General features: G+C 43.2%; 1 protein-coding gene across 1 annotated transcript in view; it reads left to right on the top strand.

Annotated features, from left to right (window-relative positions):
* COL4A2 (collagen type IV alpha 2 chain) overlaps window positions 1–17,117 on the top strand; it is a gene marked incomplete at both ends in the record, with an annotated part of 144,528 nt that extends 127,411 nt beyond the window's left edge. The window contains 17 exons of the mRNA XM_082013530.1: window positions 688–831; window positions 2,078–2,207; window positions 2,578–2,755; window positions 3,611–3,674; window positions 4,068–4,142; window positions 4,741–4,848; window positions 5,816–5,923; window positions 7,202–7,273; window positions 7,380–7,505; window positions 8,916–9,032; window positions 10,623–10,784; window positions 10,920–11,018; window positions 11,728–11,874; window positions 12,161–12,277; window positions 13,106–13,297; window positions 13,622–13,908; window positions 16,863–17,117. Of these exons, the coding sequence (XP_081869656.1) occupies window positions 688–831; window positions 2,078–2,207; window positions 2,578–2,755; window positions 3,611–3,674; window positions 4,068–4,142; window positions 4,741–4,848; window positions 5,816–5,923; window positions 7,202–7,273; window positions 7,380–7,505; window positions 8,916–9,032; window positions 10,623–10,784; window positions 10,920–11,018; window positions 11,728–11,874; window positions 12,161–12,277; window positions 13,106–13,297; window positions 13,622–13,908; window positions 16,863–17,117 (2,381 nt within the window). The remainder of the gene's footprint in view (window positions 1–687; window positions 832–2,077; window positions 2,208–2,577; window positions 2,756–3,610; window positions 3,675–4,067; window positions 4,143–4,740; window positions 4,849–5,815; window positions 5,924–7,201; window positions 7,274–7,379; window positions 7,506–8,915; window positions 9,033–10,622; window positions 10,785–10,919; window positions 11,019–11,727; window positions 11,875–12,160; window positions 12,278–13,105; window positions 13,298–13,621; window positions 13,909–16,862) is intronic.
* Between the last annotated feature and the right edge of the window lie 7,736 nt (window positions 17,118–24,853).

The raw sequence follows: 24,853 nt of genomic DNA, 5'->3' as shown, positions 1-24,853 counted from the left end.
ATGCCAGACACAAAACCTCGATATTGACTTTGCCATGATACTCATCTTTCCGATAGAGAAGGTGAGATTCTCACTTGCCAGCCATGAAAATGCTATGTATAATGCAAGTTGTCTATATCACACAGGGTGTTTCAACAGGATTCAACTCCATGTGAAGCCAAGTTAAACACAAAGTGGGGGTGCATGCCTAAAAATGCATGTTGCAATTTCATCGGTTGGAAAGATAGGACTTTTTTCCTACAACAACTCTCAAGTACTGATCAGTTCTCATTTGAAAGGAATGGAGATCTGTTTGTTAGCGTGACCCATGTAAAGCATTCTCTTGTTTAGAAAAGAGGAGTATGGGAATTTTTGGTGAGAAAGGGCCACCCGGTCCTAGACCCATGATTTGTAGGAGAGGGGTTGAACTGATCTTTCAGAAGAAGACACTAAGTTCTGGTCATCTCCACAACATCTCCTCTTGGCCAGTTGAGGCAGTTCAGTCTAGCCCTGCTCTTCTCTACCTCTCAGAGAGTTTCGGTGCCTTTTCTAGAGCTGCAGATTGCCCTAGGCATGAAAGCACCCAAAAACAGGTACTGCTGCACTGAAGTTTTCATACTGTTTTAGTCATGCATTGCTGGTTCACATTTACTTAGTTTGCAAAAATCTGGGTGAGGTAACAGTTCTCTTCCCCTTCTTTCTTTAAAGGCTCAAGAGGTTCACCTGGCATTGATGGTTTCAAAGGCATGACAGGCCTAAAAGGAAGACCAGGCATCAAGGGAATTAAAGGAGAATTTGGCCTGTTCGGGGCACGGGGCGATAAAGGCTCCCAGGGCGCGCGTGGCTTTAAAGGTATTTGCTTATGAGTGGTACCAGTGTGTTTGCTTTTCGCATCTGGAGAACAATTTTACAAGGACACAAAGACAAAGAAGACACATTTTTCACATGGTAAATTTAGCTCAGACATTCCTCCACCTATTTCACACATGGGCCTCTGGCTGAGAGGCCTGGATTTTAGGCTCAGGGAAAGGTTACTTCTTTGTGAATCTTCACACATTTAGGGTTGGAGACAGACATCTCATTATTCAGCTGAGCTCAGATAGTAGCACCTCTGGGCACATGCAGAACTCAACAGAGCCTTTTCCCAGGAAGTGTATACTGTTTTGGGGAAAAGATTCACATTTTGCTCCAGTTGCACTGTAAAAGCACTGATATATTTAGAAAACCAGGCAATTGAGTAGTTAAAATTCAGAAACATATCAGTTGATACCATCATCAGTGAAATGAAAACTGTAACTCAGTACTCTTTTCTTTGCATACAATTATCTTTAAATACACGCTTTACCACAAGGCCAAAATGTTCTTTCTAAGGACTCTGAGACAGGTACTTAAGAAAAGCCCGTCTGCAATTCAAAGGTAGTGAAACAGTGCTCCCAGTAATTCAGGGGAGGTCTTAGCAAAAGGCAAGTGTGAAGACAGCCCCTGCAAAGAAAAGTGCAAATATACTTCTCGGTGAAGAAGTGTAAGACAGTGCATGATCATAGGAGACACGTCTGGGTGGCTGGCCTGTCTCTGCATCCCACAAAGAACTAAAGACAGTCATACAGTCTGTTTGGGTCCTTTCTTCACGATATTATTTATTGATGTCACCAGTAACCTTCAAATCAAGAAAAGGAACAAAATAACTGGTAACAAATCCGAGCACTTTTTTTTGCCCAAGGCTTTTTGACTGAGCATTTCCCTTTCACTGGAACTAACCTACTTTTCTCTGCTTTCTCCAGTGTGCTTTTTGGTTTTTTATAAACACATGATACCTAACTGATCTGCTGAGAGGTAAATTATGACAGAGGAGCCTGAGTCCAGCTCCCCAGGATTGTATGTACAAAAGTTTAACTCAGTTTTCATGTTTTCTTATGCTTGACTGTTTTGCTGGCACGTTGTATTGAGACAGGTAATTTTTTATGCAAGTGGATTTTCCATATCTTGTGCAAGATTATCTATTAATCCCTTTTTTCTAAATTCAGTCTTATGTTTGCTTTTTCCAACACAGTGCCACTGAGTAGTTTTTTGTAACGTGGTTGGGTTTTTTACCTTTTAGGTGACCGTGGAGATCAAGGCCCCCCAGGAGAACCCCCAAAGCTCAAGCCCAGCATGATGATGGAAGTTAAAGGTGAAAAAGGAGATGTTGGAGAAAGGGGCACAAAGGGATTCTTTGGCTTAAAAGGTTAGTGGTCACAGCAAAACAAAGCAAGCACGTTCAGGACTATCTATCAGTGTCTTTTCTCAGTTACCATATTAAATATTCCCCACTCATCGTACCACTGCGCTGCAGCCCTGCAGCCCCGCAGCCCCGCCAGCAAAGTCTATGACAGCGAAAGCCGAGCTCCCATCTGCGTTTCACAGAGCCACCCCTAAGGAAAGCCTTGCGGGGTTATGTCACCTGTGTGCGCTGCCTTTTTGTACTAGCGCATCATGGTGCCATGTTTCGAAAAGGTTGCTAGCAGGAAAACTTCTCACACACGAGCAACTGCATGTCAGCCTTCCCAGCTTTAATAGTTTAAGTCTTCTTTGTTTTCCTTCTTCCCCACCTGCAGGTAGCAAGGGAATGCCGGGCATTCCCGGAAAGACAGGAACTCCAGGGTCCCCTGGGCATCCCAGCTACGTGGCCGGTGTGAAAGGGGACATCGGCGCAAAAGGGCTGACAGGTCTGAAAGGGTATCCTGGTCCAGCCGGCTCTCCTGGCATCAGAGGCTTCCCTGGCAGCACAGGAGTCAGGGTGAGTTCATGAACATGAGGGGATAAGGGTGTCCTTGTGCTGGCATTCATCTTCTCTAGGGAGTGGCGTTCACCCCTTGAAATTGTGCTGAACAGCTACAGTGCAAAGATAAAAATGCAATAAAAATCAAATAAATAGATCAAATATTTTTGCTTGATCCCTCCAATGTTCCTTAAGCAGAGTCCTTTCTTTTCTCACTGGGTGACATCCAACTTGTCATGCACCGCTTTTTTGCCAGTGAGGACCGAGACAGTCCCTTCTAGGTCCTTGGTCCTGTAGCTGTTGGTAAAAATTATTTTCATCGCTGGGCTTACTATTCCCTTCCTCCCAAGACTGATGGTACCACTGCCAAAAATTACTGTCACTCATCTAACAGTAAAAGAGTCTAAGAACCTCAGCTCCTAGAGGGTAATTCACCATGATTCACTTTGGCTGCAAAATAAGTTACACTGGAAGAAATAAACTCTTGAGAAAGGCCTGACAGTAGATTCACAGACATCATTTATTTAAGAGAGCCAAAACCTACGTTCCTTTCTCAGGTAGCTTTGCCCTTAGATTTCAGTAGGACTTTTTCTAACCAAGGACTGCAGGACTCACTATGTGTGTATGTGTAATGTATAATACACTATATATGTGTAATAGGATGTTCCCAGTTTCAGACTTAAGTCTGCAAACATAATTTGTCCCTTGGTTTAACTGATTTCAGCCCAATGACTCTATAAAATATAAAGTATTACGGAAACTCAGAAATGGTAAATTTAATAGCCTTTTTCAGTATTTCGAAACTGTGCTCCTTGGTAGATTGAATAAATCCTCTTCTTCATTAACTGATACCTTTTTTCAATCATATGATAGGGAGAAAAGGGTACTCCAGGAATTTCAGGCCATTTTGGTACTCCTGGGTCACATGGTGAAATAGGTGAGTTCGTTCTCTTATCTGAGCACTCTTTGTATTCATTACCCATCAAATGCTCAACATTTGTAAGTTCTGAAGAGTCTTAGGAGGTCTTCAGTCTTAAAGAGTCTTTGTACAGTCCTACAGAATGATATTGTTGATGTGGGAGGCTGTGAAAAGGTTAATAGTGTTAATTTCATGCAACATGTACTGTCCATGGATAAATCCATCCATGGCAGGGAGGGCGGATATTTTAGAGACTTCATGTTTTTCCTTTCTTCAACTTATTCCTCTTTTATTCTAGAAAGATAACAATTACTGAATTTTGCCTCCAAAGTTGCAATTCCTTTCAAACAACAGGAAATACCGTTTAAATTAAAGCTTTACTGCTCATCTGTTCATTTTTGCTTGAAATAGGTGAACGGGGAGATACTATAAACCTACCAGGAATGCCAGGCCTTAAAGGGGAAGTTGGTGTGCCAGGCTTAACAGGTATTAATTTCACAGTTGCTCTGGATTTATTACTTTTCACATACTAAAGTCCACAGAGGAAGGGAGGGGGAGCTTACCGTGGGCCTTTGATGGCTGTTGCACCTGTGCTCTCATGACAGCTCCTGAAGAGGTTCATCTTTATTGCAGCGAGTATGTGCTACGTTTACCTCTTCAACTGAAAGTACAGTTATAGCAGTAATCATCAATCACATGCAACGCCAATAAACATTTCTGTGCAATTTTTTGCCATTGATGACAAAAGGAGCAATATCAGGCCATGATTATGGAAGATGGGATAGCAGAGTCAGGTTGATTTTGGATTGGGTTGGATTTGTTCCCTGCACAGGCAGCACATGTGAACATTGGTGTCATATTCCGCATAATTTGGGAAGTACTTTTAAAACCAATTTTAATGATGGTTTGGCCAGAATGGTGTAGACAACTATTCATTCGCCAGATTATGCAAGCACCCTGACTAGAAGAATGTCTTTATGTGGCAAGACCAGGACCCATTCAGTAGGCAACCTCACATTATGCTTGTTAGCTTAGGGTCGTATAGAGATTATTAAAAGAATATACTGGTTTTGTGGTTTTACAGGCACAAGAGGAGGCACAGGACAAAAAGGTGAAGGTGGTGATCCTGGTTTCCCTGGCATTGAAGGTCTCAAGGGCACACAGGGTGTCCATGGCTCTGTGGGACAGGAAGGTAAAATACTCTTTTCAATGCTCCAAAGAATAAAACTGTTTAAGAAGAAAAAGAAAAAAATCTCTTTTCCCTCAAAAGAAAGTCATTAAGTTTTTTAATATGCTGATCATTCTGTAAGTTGGTAAAGAGCAGTTAAAAGGATGTGGAACTCGTGGTAGAACTTATTAAGAGAAAATTTCAAAAGCCTAACACTGCTTCATACCAGTTTTAACTTTTTTATAGCAATCATGTGTCCAGTCAAAGTGTTGTATTGCTGGCATGCTCAGGTATTCTAATGCTGTCTCAGTACTACAAGGAGGTGGGCTTTTCAATGCTTTTTTCTGGCATAAATGAAGTCAATATTCCTCAGGACCCAGTTACTCAGGAGCCTTTGAGCCAGGCTCATCAGCCAACTGTACAAGAGTACTGGGGAGCTGAAGTCAGATGCGGCTCTGGCTGGATCATGAACTTGGGGCTTAAGAACATGTCTTATTGCAGGAAGGTCATGAAAATGCTCTTTTAGAACAGTTGCTCCACATTTCTTATGTAATTATAGGGCTTAGAAACTCCATCCAAGACTGGAGCCATTACTTTCTCACTGAGAAACAGTCCTTGTCCGATCAGCTTTCCAGTCAGAAAGGCAAAACAGATGTAGCAGAAGGGGAAACTGAGGTGCACATATATGAAATTGATTATTTTAACTGACAATAGAAGTACAATTATCATTTTAATAGGAGGAGCCCAGTGTATTTCTGAGGTTGTCAGAAACCTGAAGTTTGTAATGAATTGTTCTGTTATACCTTGCCTCTCCTACCTTTGCTCTCTTTTGTTTCCTTCCATTTGGATGAGCGGTGCAGCGTCATACAACGACATCAAGAGGGGAAAGCTTTCGTTTTACTACCTGGGAAAATGAAGGTGGCACAAGTCCATGTTTTGGGCTATTGATTTTAAGGACACTCATAAGCAATCATTCATCATTGTCACGCAGGTTTGCCAGGACTGGTTGGCCCCCCAGGGCAGCAAGGAAGCCCCGGGACACCTGGATTGCAAGGTGAAAAGGGACCTCCGGGCTGGCCTGGCTTACCAGGACAAGCAGGTATTCATACAACTTCAGCTCTTGAGTGATTTCAGTGTGAGCACTTGCTATTGTTTTTTTGGGGTGAAGAAGAAGAAAGGGGGCTTTTTGCAGTTCAGAATGGCAGAGTTCCCTCTAGTAAATACTTATTCCTCATAAAGTCCAGGTGCATTAATGAAAACCCACGTGGTTGCTTTCTGATTTATGGCTTCTGAAGGACAGGTGTCTACTGAGCTCATTTTAACTGCTGATAACCTCCCTCAACTAGGAAAGCAGTTTTCAGGAAACATTTCCTTTTTTCATGACAGCTGGGAAAAAAAACCCAAAAAATTATTTAAAATGCAGCAAGAGTAGTGATATGCAGTATTAGAATATTATAATGTGGCATTAGATAGCAAACAATATACTTGTCCTACCTCATCGTTAAAAACTGTGAACTGATCCAATGTCTGCCTTTAAGGATAAATGACTTACCACTCAGACAGAATTCTGCTATCAAAATACAGGTGATTGATAGTTTAAAATGAAGCTGTATCACAGGATACAGAATCTCATTGGTTGACACCTAATTCCTTAATATATTAAATAAGCAGATTTTTTTCTACATTACAGCCAGACGTTGCCTTGCTTTTAGTAAGATTCATCTATCTGAATCTGCATCAAATCTAAGCTAATACGGTTGTGAAGGCTGCCTTTTATAGACAGTGAAGAGAGAGACAGACACTTTTGCTAAGGTTGAATTGTCCTCCAGAGCTCTGGCCATTGATTAGAGATACCTGTCTAGCTTTAACATCATGCTTAACACTTTGACAGGTACAAATAGATGGGATACATTTTACCTGTAACAACAGCAGCTATTAGACGTTTTGTTAGGGTTGTGTTGTTTTTTTTTAAATGATACGGAGTGAATTTCTCCTGAAGAGAGCTTCATTATAATCACACTTAGAGCCTACAATTATGCCATAATTGTCTTGGTTTGAGGATTTTGGAAAACTAAATGGTTATTAACAAAATTGTGGCAACAAGACTGGAACTAATGGCATGCTACTGGATGGATCAGAGATACTTAAAAATAAAAAATCTCGTAGTGAGTTTATTGGATAATAACAAAATTTGTCCATCACAAAACCATGGTGTGGTGTATTTCATAATAAGCTTATTGTAATGAATCAATCTGCATATAATACACAAGATTTTAACACAGAATTGTATTTATTCAAGCATTTGAATTTTTTGCCTAGGAATATATACAGACTCATAGAAACAATTATAATAATCATGAATGTAATTTTAAAACAGGCTTGCCTGGCTTAAGAGGAATCAGTGGATTGCATGGTTTACCGGGCACTAAGGGCTTACCAGGTTCACCAGGTAAGTGAGACTTTTATTCTACCTGTTCATAGGCACAACATTCTGTTGGCTGCAGGTTTGTTTGGTGTTTCAAAATTCATCTTAATTTTGAACAACTCCACAACAGGTCCAGATGGCTACGGCTCTGCAGGTTTCCCAGGTGCAGTGGGTGACAAAGGGGAGGCAGGAGAGCCGAGCAGAGTGGAAGGCAGTCGAGGACCTCCGGGTCAGAAGGGAGACAGAGGTGTTCCAGGTTTGTATTCCAGAGAATGGGATCTACTTATTATTTGCTTCAACTGCGGGTGTTACAGATGTCACAAACTGCAGTACAGAGTAGACAGTTACACAGAAGAGCCTCCGATGTGGGGAAAGTCACTGTTTGGAGTTCGTGCTGCAGCTCCGCCAGCCCTGGCTCAGAAACAGCAATGTGTATTGCCCAACGCTGGACAAGCCAGCCCCTCCAGGACAGCCTGGGTCCTTCCCCATGGTAGCAGCATCTTGTAGCACCCACTGAGCTCAGCAAGCTGTGAATGCCAGAGGCTACTCTCAGCCATCAGCTCCCAAAATATTTTTAATGAGGCTCCGGTTACACAAATGCTACGGCTTTTCTTTCTTTCTTTTTGTTGCAAATCCGTCAACGCTTAGCTTTTTTCTGAAAGCCCCACTGTCCATCAACGTGTGATTGTCCTGCTGATCCCTCCTGGGCTCTATTCCCAATGCACAGTGCTTTACTTGTACCATCACCCTTCATGCCATGTAAGCATACAGCCTTCCAGCTCAAACTCACCTTGTAGCGGACTGCGCTTACCTCCAGTTCTTCCATCAGGGAGCCACCAGACTGATGTTATGGACGAACCAACTAATTACAGGGGGTTTTTTTAAAGTTTTCCAACATTTCGGCTCTGAAAGGATTAAGGACTGGCATAGATGTAAAACCTTCCTGCCTTTGGCTGCTTGGTTCAATGGCTCATTCCTATCCCTTTGTCTTACACTTTGTTGTTACTAACATGCTGCGCTACCTCAAACACCATTCAGAGATTTATTATCAAGCCCTGGAAGAAACAGCTATTTCACTTCTCTCATTCATCTTTATTTGTCAGAATTAAATACTATTAATTTTTTTTTAAATTAATAAACAAAAGGGATTTTGCAGCTTCCTGACAACTTAAAGCTACTTAAAAGAACAATCTGTCATTGGTGGGCAAGATTTTTGGCCATTTAACACTCTTCATCTACAAAGAACTTCTTGACTTCAAACTTTTTGGTTTTAACTGACCCAAAAAAACCCTAAGTGTCTGTGACCCCCGACTCCAAAGGACACAGAAGAACAAAGCTGCTTTCTTGGCTGCTTCAATATACCTAGGATATTTTGAGTACTTCCTATCTTGAAATAATATTTTACCTGGCAGACACAAGATTATTAGCATTCCACACAGTGAGATGTAATTAGCTATCCAGAGAGCTTTGGCACAGAACTAGTACTTGGTTCTTTTAAGAATAACCTCCACAACATCATCTGAAAAAATAAAACAAAAATCAGCAGGAACTGCAGGTGTTTTCCATTTTGAAAATCCCATTCTTTATACTTCGTCTAAGGTGAGTCCTTATAATTCCAATTGTGCATTTTCCTTGCAGCACTGATTATTTCTTCTTTTCCTTTCAGGAGTCCAAGGACCCTTTGGCATTCCTGGGCAGGAAGGATTTCCAGGGCCTCCTGGGATTTCAAATATATCAGGATATCCTGGTGATAAAGGCTCCCCAGGTCTAGATGGAGTGCCAGGTAATTTATGCCTTGTTCCCCTCAGGCAGCAATAAAAGATTAATTACAAAGTTGTGCCCTCAGACAACAATACAAGATTAAGTACTGGGTTAGCAACAGCAGCCACTGTTATTTCTGTCTTGATTCAATAAGATTTCCCTGTTAAACACAACACTAAAGTGCATGAATAATTGTTGGACGGAACTAATGGTACATAAGATAATAGGGACAGACTTTTTGAAAGCAAAAGGCACTTCCGCCAGGTTGTCCTGATGGAAGGGTTTGATTTTCATGCGAATAACAGATTTAATCATCCAGAATTCTCTTAACAACTTTCAGAAGCATTATGCTAATTTACTACTTTAGAATCTGAGGTCTGTGGCAGACTTGCAAGGCTATGGAATATTTTCTTAATCATTTACAAAATTTTCCTATGTGAATTTACTGTGCAAACTAAGTTATATTGGGAAGCCTTAGCTCTTCTCTCTCAAAGTCCATGCTATGAGCCTGCCTCTCATATGAATAAGACCCACTCTATGTCTCTCTAAATTTAGAGAGATACACATGTTCCTTAATGAACTGCACACTCATTTCAAACTGTAGTGCCACTGTGAAGAGCTTGCAGCAGCAGTTGCAGGTGTCCCACTACCATTTTTATATGACACACGGAAATTTTAATGTAAACTCAGCAAAAACTTACAACTGGCAGATGAGCTGAAAACCAACAAAATACCTAGGTTTCCAAATGGAAAGAGAACATTAGTTGACCTAACTCTGCATACTGATGCCTACTCCCCAGGCAGTCATTGGATTAAAAAATAAAAACAGAAGCAGTCAGGAGAGTGGGAACAGGAACATCATCTCCCAGCCGAAATGGTGAGACAGGCGTGGCTTGCTCTAACTTTGCCACATGCATCTTGCATTTGTATCCACACGTGATCCAGCTTCAACAGGCAGCATGAGAGATGCCCCACTCAAAACCCTAGTTAATAAGTCCCTCTCTCCTCACAAACAAGGTCCAAATGTCATCTTAGGCAGCAGAGTTAACTGAAGAGGACCCTGCCAGGTTTAGCTTTAGGCAATATGTAATTCTGGAAAAAGAAGCTGTTCCCATAATTCCCAAGACAGCATGAAGTAGTTATTTGTATCCAGATGTTCAACTGAAGCAATAAGATACACGGAACAGTAAGTCCTTGGCGTATTTACCACCTGGCACTGAGTCAGGTACTTGCTGCTCTCCGATTTCACTCTAGTTATTTGGAGAATTTAGGAGGAAGCAGGGCACCTAGTGAAGTGGGGCGTTTTCTGGGGAAGGAGTAGCTCATTTTAGGCTGTATCTCAGCAGGCACCCCACTTCTGCTGAAATCTTGCTTGAGATGACACTGTGCTTTGTGGGATCTTCATGCTCCAATTCCTCTGCCACCACAGCAGAAGGGTATGCCAGCCTGAGAGCAGGAGTGCTGAATAAGTCTATTGGGGACCTAAGCATTAGCTCCCCACTTAAACTAAGGAAATAAAACTTGATGGGATACAATCAGATAGTACTGTTATTTTCCCCTGTGCCTAGGTCTTAAGTATGAACAGATGACAACCTATATGTGCTCTAAACAGGCTATCCAGGACTACAGGGACAGCCTGGAATACCGGCCGCACCAGGAAGCAAAGGAGAAAGTGGACAAACAGGTGTGAGTGGACAAATTGGCCCAAAAGGAAGTAGAGGTGATCCTGGATCTGCAGGGAGACCTGGCGTTCCCGGGTACCCTGGACCAAAAGGTAAGGATGGGGAACGCTGATCTTGGCCTGTGGCAGGGGAACCTCCTATGCTACAGCAGCTTTAATAACATGACTTTTGCCCTCACTTGATCTGTGTTGAAACGCAATAATGCCACCTGTCATTTTGCATTAAAGGTCGTAAGGGTGAACAAGGTGTCATCGGCTTCATGGGCACAGTAGGATTTCCAGGTGATTTGGGACCTATCGGACCCAAGGGGGATAGAGGAGTAACTGGTGAGTAAGTGCAGTCAAATGCATGACTCCTTTCTGAACTACTCGTTTTGCAGCTCCACAGAATTAATCTAACAGGCCCTGCTTTGAGCAGGAGGTTGGGCTAGATGACCTCCGAAGTGCTCTCCAACCTGCATGACTTTGTGTGACCCCTGGCAAATTCCAATGGACAGATGCCTGAATTTAACACGGGTAGTCAGCTTTTTGCCTTTATGAATTTATTTTGTATGAGGTGCCAACTCCAAAAGCAGAGCCACTTTTGGGGTTAAAAAAGAATAATTCCTGATCTAAACTAATCCTCTAGAGTAGACATACTGGATATTTAGAAATACTTTTTAAATCCTTCACTCCATCTACACCATCATGTATTTGTGTCTCCCAAAGCCCAGCAAAAGATGGTGCTGCATCTCAGAGAGTTGTTGGCTGTTTTGGGGGAACTTCACAGCTTCCTGTGTCATAAATGGGGGGGCAGTAGCAATCATTCATTTCTTTCTGCTTATCTGTGTGCTGTCCAAGAGAAGACAATCCCTAGACTCACACATGTTCCCCCAGTGTAATAAATATAACTGCTATACCCAAGGTGGTGAGTTGCAGACCACAGTCCCTCTCTCATATAGGCAGCCAACTAACAGCAACATACCTGTGGAAAGCACATGAAGGAAAACACAGGGGTTTTTTTAATCAGACTGCCTCATCTTGCTTCTGATCACAGGCTTTCAGGGCCCTCCAGGCTCTCCTGGGCTGCCCCCTCTTCCTCCAAGGCTGGTTGCTGAGCAAGGTTCACCAGGTCCCCGTGGAAATATAGGACCTCAAGGAAGCCCAGGAGATATGGGACCTCGGGGTCCACCAGGAGATCCAGGTAGGAATCACACACTCTTGCTACTAGCTTCATCAGAGATGCATGGAGGTAGCAAGAATGAAAGATAAGGATTGTGGGGCGCATGTAGTCTTGATCCCATCGACCTTCTCCAGTGAAGTCAGTGCTCTTTGCCTAAGCAAGAACCATAGGATCTTGCCTTTAGTGTAAATTGGTAAACCTGGCAGATAGGACCAAACATAGGCAAGTAGAGGACATGTTAACAAAGTGAGTAGCATGTTGATATCTCTGTAGTCACTGTGGTGTTTATAACCGTTGTTGGTGCAAGGTTTCAGAGGCTCACCTGGAGAGCCAGGACTCCAGGGCAGGGGTGGCATTCCAGCGCCTCCCGGCTCCAGAGGTGAACAAGGAGCAACAGGGTTTCAGGGTCCAGTGGGATTTGAAGGTAAGAGATGTCACACAGCACTTCTTCCCTCTTTCCTCTTTCATTGCCATAAATTGTTCTGTAGTTACTACATCACTGGATGGGGAGGAGAGAGAAAGTTTCTGTCTTCACAGCTTCTTCACAAGAGACAACTAACTGACTTTTAACAGAGCTATCTTAAAGCAATGTTTTCAGAATAAGTTTTGATAGCTGTAGATGTCAGTTCACTCATGTGAGTGAGTTTGTTTTGATCTGAGTGTATTTTTATATTGGTTTTTTCTTAAGTATTTCCACCTAGTGTTTTACTAACAGTTACATTGATGGAAATGAATGGTTGGGTAGGTGGTATTTGGATAGATGATGTTTAAGGGAATTTATTTGTAAAAGAAATACCTGTTTCCTTATCTAATCAAAGAGCAGAACAACTACTATCTTAATTAGCTAAGTAAACAGAGAAAAAGGTATTTGCAGAGCATATCTTTAACATATGAAGCAAATTCAAGCAATTCAAAAACCATCGGTTAATCTATTTTAAAGGAAAGATATGTTCACCTGTATTGTACAAAGTGTGCTCAAATTCATCAGAACCTTATATGTGAGTTTCCCTGGCTCTGACAGTGAAATACATCATCTTAGAAAACAGGGAGCCTGATCCAGCACCAATCTATTCCAAAAGCAACTGCTATACTCCTAGAACTACAGCCCTTTTAACAATAACTTACCATAAGAAGAGGCATCATGCAATTAAGCTTTCTTCATCAGCAGCTTAGCTGGAATATCAGCTAGCATCAGAGCATTTGTGGGAGCACAAACTGAGTGGTATTATTTCTTTCCCTCCCCTCTTCTAAGGTCAGCCAGGCCGCCCCGGTAGCCCCGGGCTGCCAGGCATGCCGGGTCGCAGCGTGAGCATGGGCTACCTGCTGGTGAAGCACAGCCAGTCCGATCAAGAGCCAATGTGCCCAGTTGGCATGAACAAACTCTGGAGTGGATACAGTCTACTGTACTTCGAAGGTCAAGAGAAGGCACACAACCAGGATCTAGGTATGTGCGAGTATTGCTGGCAGCACCCTCAATTCCATCTCTCTGGCTGAAAAGAACAAAACCCAAAAATAAATAGAACTTAGAGAAAGCTGGGACATCAGCAAACAGGCTTAGGAAGCACCAAAATGAGAAGATAAAAACTATGCATAGAGTGCCCCTGAGAGAGCTCCTGTTAGTGTTGTTCAAGGGGACCTGTAAAGCCAGCGAGACATTCTGGGCCGCAGAGTTTTACTGACATGTGCTTGGGAAGGAGCAGGAAACTGAAAACGTGCATTGTCTTGTGCGATTGCCATCATTTCTTTTTTAATTCTTCTTTTTTAACAGGGCTGGCCGGCTCATGTTTGGCTCGTTTTAGTACTATGCCATTCCTCTACTGTAACCCTGGGGATATTTGTTATTATGCAAGTCGAAATGATAAATCCTACTGGCTCTCAACTACAGCACCTCTTCCAATGATGCCTGTGGCAGAAGATGACATTAAGCCGTATATCAGTCGCTGCTCAGTTTGTGAGGCCCCAGCTGTGGCAATTGCTGTCCATAGCCAAGAAGCTACTATTCCTCATTGCCCTGAAGGCTGGCGCAGTTTGTGGATCGGATATTCCTTCCTTATGGTATTTGTTCTCCACTTTCACATTTGTGTGGCACTGGGTTTTAAGTTAGAGTCTTAGAAACTAGGAAGGCTGCTCTGTTTTAGTTCTAGCAACACCAAAACCATGTATCATACTGAGGAACCAGGGAACTACAAAACTAGTTTCTATGAAACAGAAGAGGAGAAACAAATTTTTTGTGACTTGCAGAGAAAATTGCCTCTTGTCAGACTAGCATCTGGAGTCTTTACTTAGGTAGAAAATAGTGCTTTGGAGCAGAACACAGGGACAGCTGTGGATTAGCAAATAAAATTGCACCGAGGTGCAACAGTAGCCTACAAAGCACTTTCAAAGCTAGAGATTGGGAGTTATTTATGTACATGACTATTAAGAAGCTGATCTGGAATCAAAAAAAAACCAAAACGTTTCCCCTTCTTTTGGAAACTTAAATCATTGATGTTTGGTCAAAGATTTAGAAGCCAAAGTCTGTCACCTGGTCTGGAAAGAGAGACAGCCTCCTGTTGTTTCTAAAATTAAACTTCAGTGTTGTATCTTTAATGGCAACAAGAGCTGAGCGGTATGTCCCATGGCTTATAGGATCTCTTAGATCTTGTGGTCATATCATTAGGAAATGGGATGTTAGAGAAAAGCTTAGCATTAGGCGTGCAGGGGAAGACCTACTGAAGGTCTTTTCTTGCAAGACTGTACAGAGGGATCATGTAAGCACTGGAGGGCTTAACACAGTAAAGAACAGCTAGAATGTGTTAGTGAATTGATCTGACAGGTGCTCATTTTTCTGACTTACTTGGTGTACACCGCGAGTCAAAACCTGCGACTGTATTCCCATGTTGTTAACTCAGTAAAGACTGGACTGAATGTTGAAGTAAACAGGGTTGGGAAGAAACAAGAAGATTTCTCTGGCAGAAAAGGTCATAGAAGAACAATAGTCAATCTTACTCACAAACCATTTGTTTGTCAAAAGACAAAAACTTAAATTTTTCAGAAAATAATGTAAAGGGAAATCTGATATTTTTTCATCTAGTTACAGGAAAAAAATGTTTTGAGAGGGCAGGTCAAATTTTTGACCAGCCCTATGTTTGACCTTTCTTTTGCTTCTATAAAAAGACCCGATACCAATCTCATAGTTACTTCACAAGAATTCCAAGGATTAACTAAATGTTTGCAAAGCCTTGTGTAAACACTGAGCATTGTTAAGAGCAAAGTTGTCACCTTAGCAAGAACTTTTTGCCAGGACAAACTCTGCCAAGCACCAAGGAACACACAGTGAGAAGAGTTCACATTTTCCCAGCTAGCACTTGGAGCAAATGAAGTGTTTGGTGTACGCATTTTTGCTTCTCAGGCAACTATGGAAGAAGTACAGCACACTCCTGGTTATCTCAGAGTACATATTGTTTTACTTCCTTGTCTTAAATTTGTCATCTCCTTCCCCTGAGTAAGGTACGGTCACGAAGGGAGTCATCGTGGACTCCTGCCCAAACAGCCGTAGAAGTCAGTAAGATTTCACGTAGCAAGGGCACTCCACCATCCTGCGTCCTATAAAGGTAGAGCGGCGTTAAGTGTCACAGAAGGATAAAAGACCATGGGCAATACAAGAAGAGATGTTCTAGGCGTAGAGTTGGAGCTTGCACACTCTAGTAGGAACTCTAGGAGCATAGGAGCGCAGTGCTCGTCCTGGGGTTGTCAAGCAGGTCTGCTCCCAGGCCAGGCCTCAAATAGCTAAGTTTTTACTTCCCGGCTGCAACTGCAAAGGCCTCAAAACTGTGACAGCTTATGCTGCTTCTTAGCAGCCTTGTTCTTGTAGAGGGACGCTATAGAAGGGTTTTGCTCCTGAACTTCACAGCTTAGCAAATCTTGCAAATTTGTAAGACAGCTGGTAGGCTGCAGCTTCAGGGTTTTTTTTAAACAACAATCTAAACCTCAGCAACGTGTAACACCAGCCAGAGATCAGAGTTCTTTATTCTGTTAAAAGGTGACCACTTCTGTTACTCATTTATACGGGCACGGTGGGCCTCTCGCAGCATAAACCAAGCCAGTTACAGCTTGCACTTTTATAGTATGGTGTTTATTAAAACATAGGCAGGCAAACATGTTGGATGTGCCCAGATTTCTTCCTACATTTACAAAACTATTTAGCAACTTTATTTTCCAGCTGCTTTCTTTTGTATCGCAAATTCCTTCGGTTTTTAGCAGAAGTTTAAACAGCTTCACTTAAAAATGCAGCTCTACAGCTCTTAAAGGGACAGAGGAAAGGCCTATTTTGTGAGCAATGCCTTTGACAGAAGAGAAGTAGCATTCAGTTCATTACCACAGTATGTGTCAAAGGCAACAGTTGAGTGGTGGAAGACGCATGCTTTTGGTGTAATTTGCTGTCAAAGAATATGCCATAGAGGGAACCAGTTATTTGTGTAGAAGTTGATTTTGTTTCCACAGTATTCCTCATGTGTGACGCAGAGTAAGACAGACTGTATAATTAGGGAAATTCAAGTTAGATATATGGTGGAAAGTTCTTCTCAGTTGAGGGTGATCAAACCGAGGAATAGGTTGCCCAGAGAGGTTGTGGAAATTCCATCCTTGGAGGCATTAACAACCCGACAGTGCCCTGGAGCAGCTCAGGGCAACTTTGGAGGCGGCCCTGCTTTGAGCAGGGGACTGGCCGAAGTCACCTCCAGTGGGCCCTTCCCACCTAAATGATTCTCCAATTCTAAGACTTCCAACAGTGAAGAAAAGATATTTGTCAGAAGATTTTAAAGTGGCATCAACATATGAGCTAGCTGCTTTGTATAGCTAAAGCATAGCCAAACCCTTAAGCCTTACATAGTTGCAGGACTGGCCGACGCTCTGCTCTGGAGATAAGAATTAGGAGCAATTCCAGGGGTGTTTCTCTTTTCCCACGTGTAAGTTTTTGACAGCATTGCCTGAGGTTGTACTCTGAACGCTGCCCTCCTTGTCTTGTTTAGCACACTGCTGCTGGTGATGAAGGTGGAGGACAGTCGTTGGTTTCTCCTGGGAGCTGCCTGGAAGATTTCAGAGCGACTCCTTTCATCGAATGCAACGGCGCACGTGGAACCTGTCACTACTTCGCAAATAAATACAGCTTCTGGCTCACCACGATCGACCAGCCCTTCCAAAGCAAGCCCTCGGCAGATACACTCAAGGCAGGACTCATCCGAAGCCATATCAGCAGATGTCAAGTCTGTATGAAAAATTTATAGAAGTCTTTCACAGTATAAGGAACCTGCTTGTCATGTAGTTCTTATACAGTGAAGCTTTCCGTGATGGTTAGACATTTGAATAAATCATGTTGGTGCTTTTTTAACTTATTACCTCAAAAGCTGAACGGAGATTTAATTTTTAAAAGTGTCTGTAAAAGCAAATTAAGTGTAACACAGATTAGTCTAACATACAGATCTAGTGCTGTGTTCTCCTACTATACAGTATATATACATTTTTTGCTAGTCTAACATTATGTCATTTGCCAAATGATACAAATACTCGCAGCTTTGAAACACCAAAAAACTTCAATAATAAACGGCTACCTTGGTCAGATACCCACTACATTTACTTTAAGAGAATATATGTATCTTTGCTATTTACTGTATTTGTCACAACAGTAAACACTAACAGCTGCAGTTCCGTAAATTAACACAGGGTGATCAAAGTGCTAAACCCTTGCAAAATACTGAAAATGTACGTGGAAAGTGCTTATGTCCAGCACTGAAACCTAACGCTGATTTTAGTATTTTATGCTTGGGCATTTCAAACACACCCAAAACAATCGTCTTTTCATTGCATTTGGTTTTTTTCAAGCCTCACCATGTTTTAACCCCTGGCAATATCAGAGAAGCCCACAGGCCTCCCAAAAATAGAAACCACAAAATGCAACTCTTCCTGTTCTGATTAGGAGATTCTATGACGGAGATCAGCATTTTATTTTACAAGCTTGATGATTTTTTTTCTAGACATAGCCCAGGCCAAAGGATCATTACAAAGGTCTCTTGCTCCACTGTGTTGTGGGCATTCACCTGCATCATACTGCCCGCACGGCAGCGGCAGCAAGTGGTTCTCAAATCGCAGCTTTTCCCCTCTGCAACCAAGCTACTCATCACAAACAGATTTTAACCACGTGCCGTTGGAGCAGCTGTCACACTTGGGTAGGTTTTGGAGGAGAGCGTGTTGCTCGATGCCACGTGAGCTTCAAATGCAGAACTTCCAGACCTGCCCGCTGTCTGTCTGAAGGCACTCTGTCCTGGCAGCTGGGGACACGTGGCAATGGGGTGACCGCCATCCCAACCTGCATGCCATCCCATCCTTGCAAAAGCGAAGGGGAAGGAAGCAAGGCATTTATTTGGCACCATCTTTTCCCATAGAGAACCAGGTTATTGCATGCCAGGCTTAATAAATGGCCAGAATGGCTAGATCTTTCCTTCTGCAGAAAGAAGCAATTTAGCCCAAAGTTAGGTCTGTCACCACTGCAAGAGAGAGAGGGAAAAAAGGATCGGCTTCAAATTTCCTACTTGCGTAGTCTGATTATATACCCGAACGCTTAAAACTGAAATCGAAGAGACTTTTATAGCAACGACAGTTGATTTTTCAGCAGTTCACCTCACTCCTGCTTCAGGTGCTTCTTGGCTTTTGTAATTACATTCCATCTTCACTGTACCATAAATAAAACTTGTTTTTTTTCTACACCTTTATTTGTTGATGATTTCCATTTTGTAAATGGTGTTTTTCTATACAGTGCTTCTGGACTGCTCTGTTGAGTATCTTTGTTTGCATGTAAGGAATTAAAAAAGCACTACCAGAAAGCTCCTTCCACTGAAATTCAAACTCTTCAACCAGGAATATGCTGGTTTATTACATAGCATCTAAAAAGATCCAAGAGGGAAGCTGTGATTCTAAAACTGCTTGTTTAAGCTGAACTGCTGAAACAGTATTTATTTCATCTGTTGTTAGGAAGAACTATTTAAGCCAATAAATTGCGACGTTGCAGATTAAAGCAACATACTGTTCATGCTCTACAGTGTTCAGGAAACCAACGTGAACAAAACTTGACAAATGTTACCTCCACAAAAAATATTAAGTATAAGCTAAGTTATAAGTTCTTAGCTAGCACACTGTCTAACCTAGATTAGTTGTACATATAATTAGATATATCCGTAAACAGAGAAATTACCTGAGCCTGACATGAGCTCTCTGGCCATGCTGTAGCTCTGGAAGGCGGCCCCCAAACAAACTAATCACACTAGTACTTGTTTCAGCTAAATAAACTACTTAAAATTGAAAACATTGTGGTCAACATGAGCCAAATCTATTCCATGTTCGCCAATTCTTTTAAATTACAGGAACAAACACCCAAGAATCAGCAATTTACCTCTTCCAGGTATTGCTAGACATCAGTGGTCATAGGTCGGTCACAGTTATCACTTATGATTTCTACAGTATGCAACTCCGGCAATGCAGTGCATTCGGTGTTTTAAGAGAATTCAAGTGGAGGTTATATAACTCCGTAAAAGCCAATTACGTCAACAACAGCAGCAAACTATTTGGATTTTCATGGCTGATACATTGCCTAATCTTCCTACGCAGCTAATCTTTTTTTGCATGTAAAACTGTAGCAGATAGGTGTTCCTCCGACAGTTGCTTTGCTTTCTCTGACTCACGTAAGCTGTTCTTAACAAGTTTGTTCAGCGCGGTATCAGCACAGCATTGAGTTGCACGCACAGGCACGGTGCAGGAAAAAACAAACCAACCACAAAATCCCACAAGGTGCCAAGACTTGAACTTCTGTGCTTTGCGTACATCATGTGCTTCAGGTCTGTGTACTCATACCCGTGTTTCTCTAAAGCCTGCGTAATTGCTGTTTGAGAAGGGGAGGATGCTCGCACATGCAAACACATGGAATACTTGCAGCAGCCAGAGGATTTCACCTGGTGAGTTAACCCAGCGCACGGCATGGATGGGAACAGCCTTATTCAAACCTCCTCTTAGCTGCAAGTTTACCTCCTCTCCTATGAGGACAGGCTGAGAGAGTTGGGGTTGTTCAGCCTGGAGAAGAGAAGGTTCTGGAGAGACCTTCTTGCAGCCTTCCAGTACTTAAAGGGGGCTTGTAAGAAAGATGGGGACAGACCTTTTACCAAAGAGAAGGGGCAGCAGTTTTAAACTGAAAGAGGGTAGATTTAGGCTGGACAGAAGGAGGGCATTTGTTAGGATGAGGGTGGTGAGACAGTGGCACAGGTTGCCCAGAGAAGTTGCAGATGCCCCATCCCTGGAAGCATTCAAAGTCAAGCTGGACAGGGCTTTGGGAAGCCTGACCTAGTGAAAGATGTCACTGCCCATGGCTGGGGGGTTGTTCCAGCTGATCTTTGAAGATCCCTTCCAACCCAAACCATTCCACAATTCTGTGATCCCAGAACCCACTTCCAAGAAGTTAAAACATTTTAATACAGGAAAAACCTCCGCTACAGCAAAACAAAACAATCTTTTTACTAAACTATAGTGCTCCAGCCTAGGATGTAAAAAACACAAATGCTTTGCCTAGGTTTGACCAAGTCAAATCTTTTGCTTCAAAGTGTGCTGTTTGCTTCCTACACGTCCCTGTTTGGAAACACACCGAGGTATATAACATGCTGCTGAACCTGGCGAAGGTAAACAAGATTATATTCCCCTTCTGTAGGTAACGATGCATTCAGTACATCAGCACAGATATAGCGAAGTCAACATAGCGACATCCGTTGACACCAATTATTTCCTCAGAGTGTATCAACCAGATCAACCCAGTTCGCTCACACTCACGGGCGAACGTGACCGGGCTTGTCCGTGGCTGCCAGGCACAGGAAACGAGCAAACGGCAAGCGGTAACCACGACCCCGCAGCAGAAGGTGTCGGATCGCTGCCAGAAGAGAGGCTGGGGGGTCACTGCAGGTACGGTGCAGTCGGCAGCCGTCCCCGTAACCGCGCGGGGACCATCGGCGGCCCCAGGGACGTGAAAACAGGCAGTGGCGCTTCCCCCCGCGACACGGGCAAGGGCACAGCTAAGCCAAAGCAGGTGGCTCAGCAGCTCTGCCGGCCCCATGGGTGCCCGGGGGGTTCAGGCTCGAAGCCTCATCGGGGTTGTCAGAGGCCAATGGCAACCTCGGTCCTGCACCATCAGCGCCTGCGAGGGGCAGGAGGCAGGATGGGACCTTCCCAACCAGCCTGGCACAGGTCCTCACCTGCTCGCCCTGCATCCCTCCATCCCTCTCTCCCCCTCGGGTGACAGCCATCACCTCGGGCACAGGCAGGCCCATAGCTCACATTCACCCAGCGTGGCCAAAACTAACATCTCTTTTATTTCGCTGTGCAAACACTTCACATAATCTGGCCAAACATTAGAGGGAGATAGAGGGGGAAAATAAATACTTGTAAAATGAGCTTCCCCTCCCAGGCAGGGCAGGCAGAGCACCGGGGTCCCCGCTTTCACCCGCCATCGCAAGTCCTGGTGAGGAGGGGTTCCACCTGGCTCCAGCAGCACAGCCGCGACCGGCCCAGCTCCAGGCTGCGCACCGAGGTCTTTAACGGGGAAAGCAACCACGTGGCGACGGAAGAAAACCCTTGCTGCAGCCGGTGGGATGCAGGAGAGCTGGCATCGGATCAGTGCACAGGCACAGCCGCCGTTAATGCAGGTCCTAGCGCTGGCCCGGCCTGACTAGTGGCCAGGCCACCAGCTGCTAGGCTGTGAGGCTATAAAGGCAAGAGTTAGAACAACTGTGCATCAGTGCAGTCCCCGTGCTGCCCGTCCCTACCCTGCAGCTTCACTGCTCCTCTCCATCAATAAGCTGAATTGTTCCAGTAAAATTATGTAGGATGGTGTCCTGGTTTCAGAAAAAAAAAAAAAAAAAGAAAAAAAATGCCTTTAGCAGCGCGGGTATATCAGGATGCACCTACAGAAGCAACAGCGAAATTAAGGAATCCGTGTTAGGACACTTTACAAGCACACGAAAGAGCAGGCCATATTGTATTGCTCCTCTATGCCTGTAAAAAAAAAAAAAACAAAAACCCAAACAAAAACAACAAACAGCAGCACCATTGGCAGCACCACCAAACAGGAAAAAAAAAATTCCATGAGTTTCAGTGTTGAGGGTTGGACTGTGCTCTCCAGTAATGCTTGCAGACATGCAGGATTGGTTGCAGACATGCACAGGCATCGCTGCAGCAGATAGAGCATCAACACCGGGCTGTAAAAATGGAGCTCAGCTACAGCAGAGTCTAACTTACTAGTAAAATAAAAAAATAATAATAAAAAAAAAAATCTTACATGAAACTTCAGAAACCTTCAAGTTTTGCTTGAAGGCACAACCTGACTTGAGGAAGTAGTAAAGGAATGGGCCTAGCATGTACACTGAGCAATCCAGATCTCCTCCTGACCTCTTATCTATAGCTCCCTCGTATTACGCAGCCTCCCAGGCCCTGCTGTGCAACCCCACGATCTCCCGCCGGCTGGCAGAGTGACAACCCATCATAACCCAGACATTTCTCACGGAACAATAGCTGGCGACACTAAAAAGCCAGGAACATCATGCAGACAAATGCAGCCCTAAGGGCAAAAGCGCAGCACACAAGACTGGTTCCTGTGTCATCTCCTTCAGTGAAAAGACCCAAGCTGGAACTTGTGGAAAGACTGTAAGAATTCCTCAAGATCCCATACGAACCAAATGCTGGTGCAACTAAATTGCAAATATTTATACCTTAAGAAGTGTTAGACATTAAATATACAACTACTTTTTCTGTTCTGTACCTTCCAAGTGTACATCTCCCAAAAGCCTGCGCGTGCTGCAGGTTCAGTTGTCAATAGATGCATCAAAGCCAGTGGTGGACTTCTCACAGACGCGTTGGCAGATCGCTTTGGTCAGAAACAAGACTGAGGTTGCAGCCTGTTTGTCTCTTCCCAGTCCTCAGGATAAGACTCAAGACTAGATACTGAACTTGGAATTTTGTTGATAGCTAGAAGGTTTTTAATTGTATACAGTTTTAAATACCACAGAGCAGGTGCAGTTAAGCCTCTAACAGATTGGCAGGTATTAAACTGCAAACCCCTAACAAATCCAAACGATAACAACCCTTAGCAGGGCCTGTTGCCATAGGACAAGGGCTAATGGTTTTAAACTAAAAGAGGGCAGATTTAGACTAGATAGAAGGAAGAAATTTTTCACGAGGGTGGTGAACCACTGGCACAGGTTGCCCAGAGAGGTGGTAGATGCCCCATCCCTGGAAACATTCCAGGTCAGGTTGGACGGGGCTCTGAGCAACCTGATCTGGTTGAAGATGTCCCTGCTCACTGCAGCGGGGGTTGGACTAGATGACCTTTAAAAATCCCTTCCAACCCAAACTATTCTATGATTCTATGATTAAATGTGCAGAGGTTTTTCTCTCAAGCTGTTCTTCCCCACAAATGTGTACTGTGCATAAACTTGGAAGCAGAAAATAAAGCTACTACTCTGCAGCAAGTTGCTCAATAGAATGTACTTTCAGGAAAAAAAAAGTTTTAAATATACTTAGTAATAATTTAATTCACTATTCATTTAGGAATTGTCCCCCTATGTACTAAACAACTATAATTTGGGTGGGACAGAGAAAGGCAGCGACAAAGCGTAAGAACGACCAACACTTTAGTTTTAGAAAATTATGCCAGCGGGATCCATAGGAAGATGAAAGAGTCCCCACACAACAACCTGCAGAACTGGAAACATGCCAGCTGCATCTTGGAGGTGTTCATTTTTGGGAGAGGGTTGGGGGGGGGGTTGGTTTTGGGGTTTTTTTGAATAGCAGTTCTTCACTCTAGTTACAGAGTCTCAGTGTGAGCTGCTGGGACACTGCATGTGCTCTTTGTAGCCGAGAGGGTTGGGAAAGTCTAGGAGCAGTACTGAGTACTAGTCCCTCCTTTTTACTGCAGTCAGGAGAGAAACCAGGTACCTCACGAGTGCTCCTTCACGTGCCTTTGTACTCCACAAAGGCAGCTTCTCTTCCTGCATTAGCCAGTTTCACATCAGAAAATGCCAGTCCTCACTTCCCTCCAGGTAGATGGTAATGTCATGCATAGCTGCTAAAAATCAAAGCTGCAGCTTTGCCTGGGCACAACTAAGGAGGAGTTGGGAGGGAGACAGAACACCGTGCTATCCTATAGGCACCATAAAGAGGTCTCTACAAAATGCAGACAAAATAGAAAACTGCTTCCTTCCCCAAAAAACCTTTGCTATCCACATTAAAAAGAATTACAAAAGAAAAATGAAAGAAGAAACTTCCTCCTGCAACTTGCGATTAGAGTGGCAAGAGCTGTGATGCTGCCTGTTAATACACGAAAGCCCACTATGGAAGGAGAATTCGCATTAATAAAGTCTCCAAATGAAAAGTACGTATCCACAGTGATTTTAATAGTTCAGCTTCTGAATCTTACACTGTCATAGCTGACATAAAAAGACCGTAATTGATTTATTAACTACAAATATAAATTATACCTGGATTTTATTTTCTTTTCTTAAGAATAAAAAAGTACCATGTATTCAATCTTCCAAAGGTAGAATCACAAGGGGAAAGCTGATAATCATGTGAAAGCTGTCAAGAGTACACAAACAGATCATTTACATGCAACATGAAATGGTGAGTCATTAAAAAAATCAGACTCTTTCAAAATTGTTCAAATGATTGTCGCTACCAGTTGTACTAACACAGCATTTCTCTTCAGAGTCCATGGAAACTGGCAAGTCTTCCTCCATAAATTCACTCACATTCCCATTTTCATACACACAGCTTCCCAGAAACCTTTAATGGTCAGAAGATTTGTTCTTCTCCACATACACCATTTTAGTCTATTTATTCTTTGACTTTTCCTTTCTGGTGACCTGCAAGTACTTATTACTCCTCAGTTTGCTGCAGCAAACAATCCCTCCCCTTTTCTTAATGTCATGTAAATGGT

Source organism: Phaethon aethereus (genome assembly GCF_964289735.1).
Source record: "Phaethon aethereus genome assembly, chromosome: 1".
In the NCBI taxonomy this organism is placed as follows: domain Eukaryota; kingdom Metazoa; phylum Chordata; class Aves; order Phaethontiformes; family Phaethontidae; genus Phaethon; species Phaethon aethereus.
Note: the sequence above shows the minus strand (reverse complement) of the source record. Positions and strands in the feature narration are given on the sequence as shown.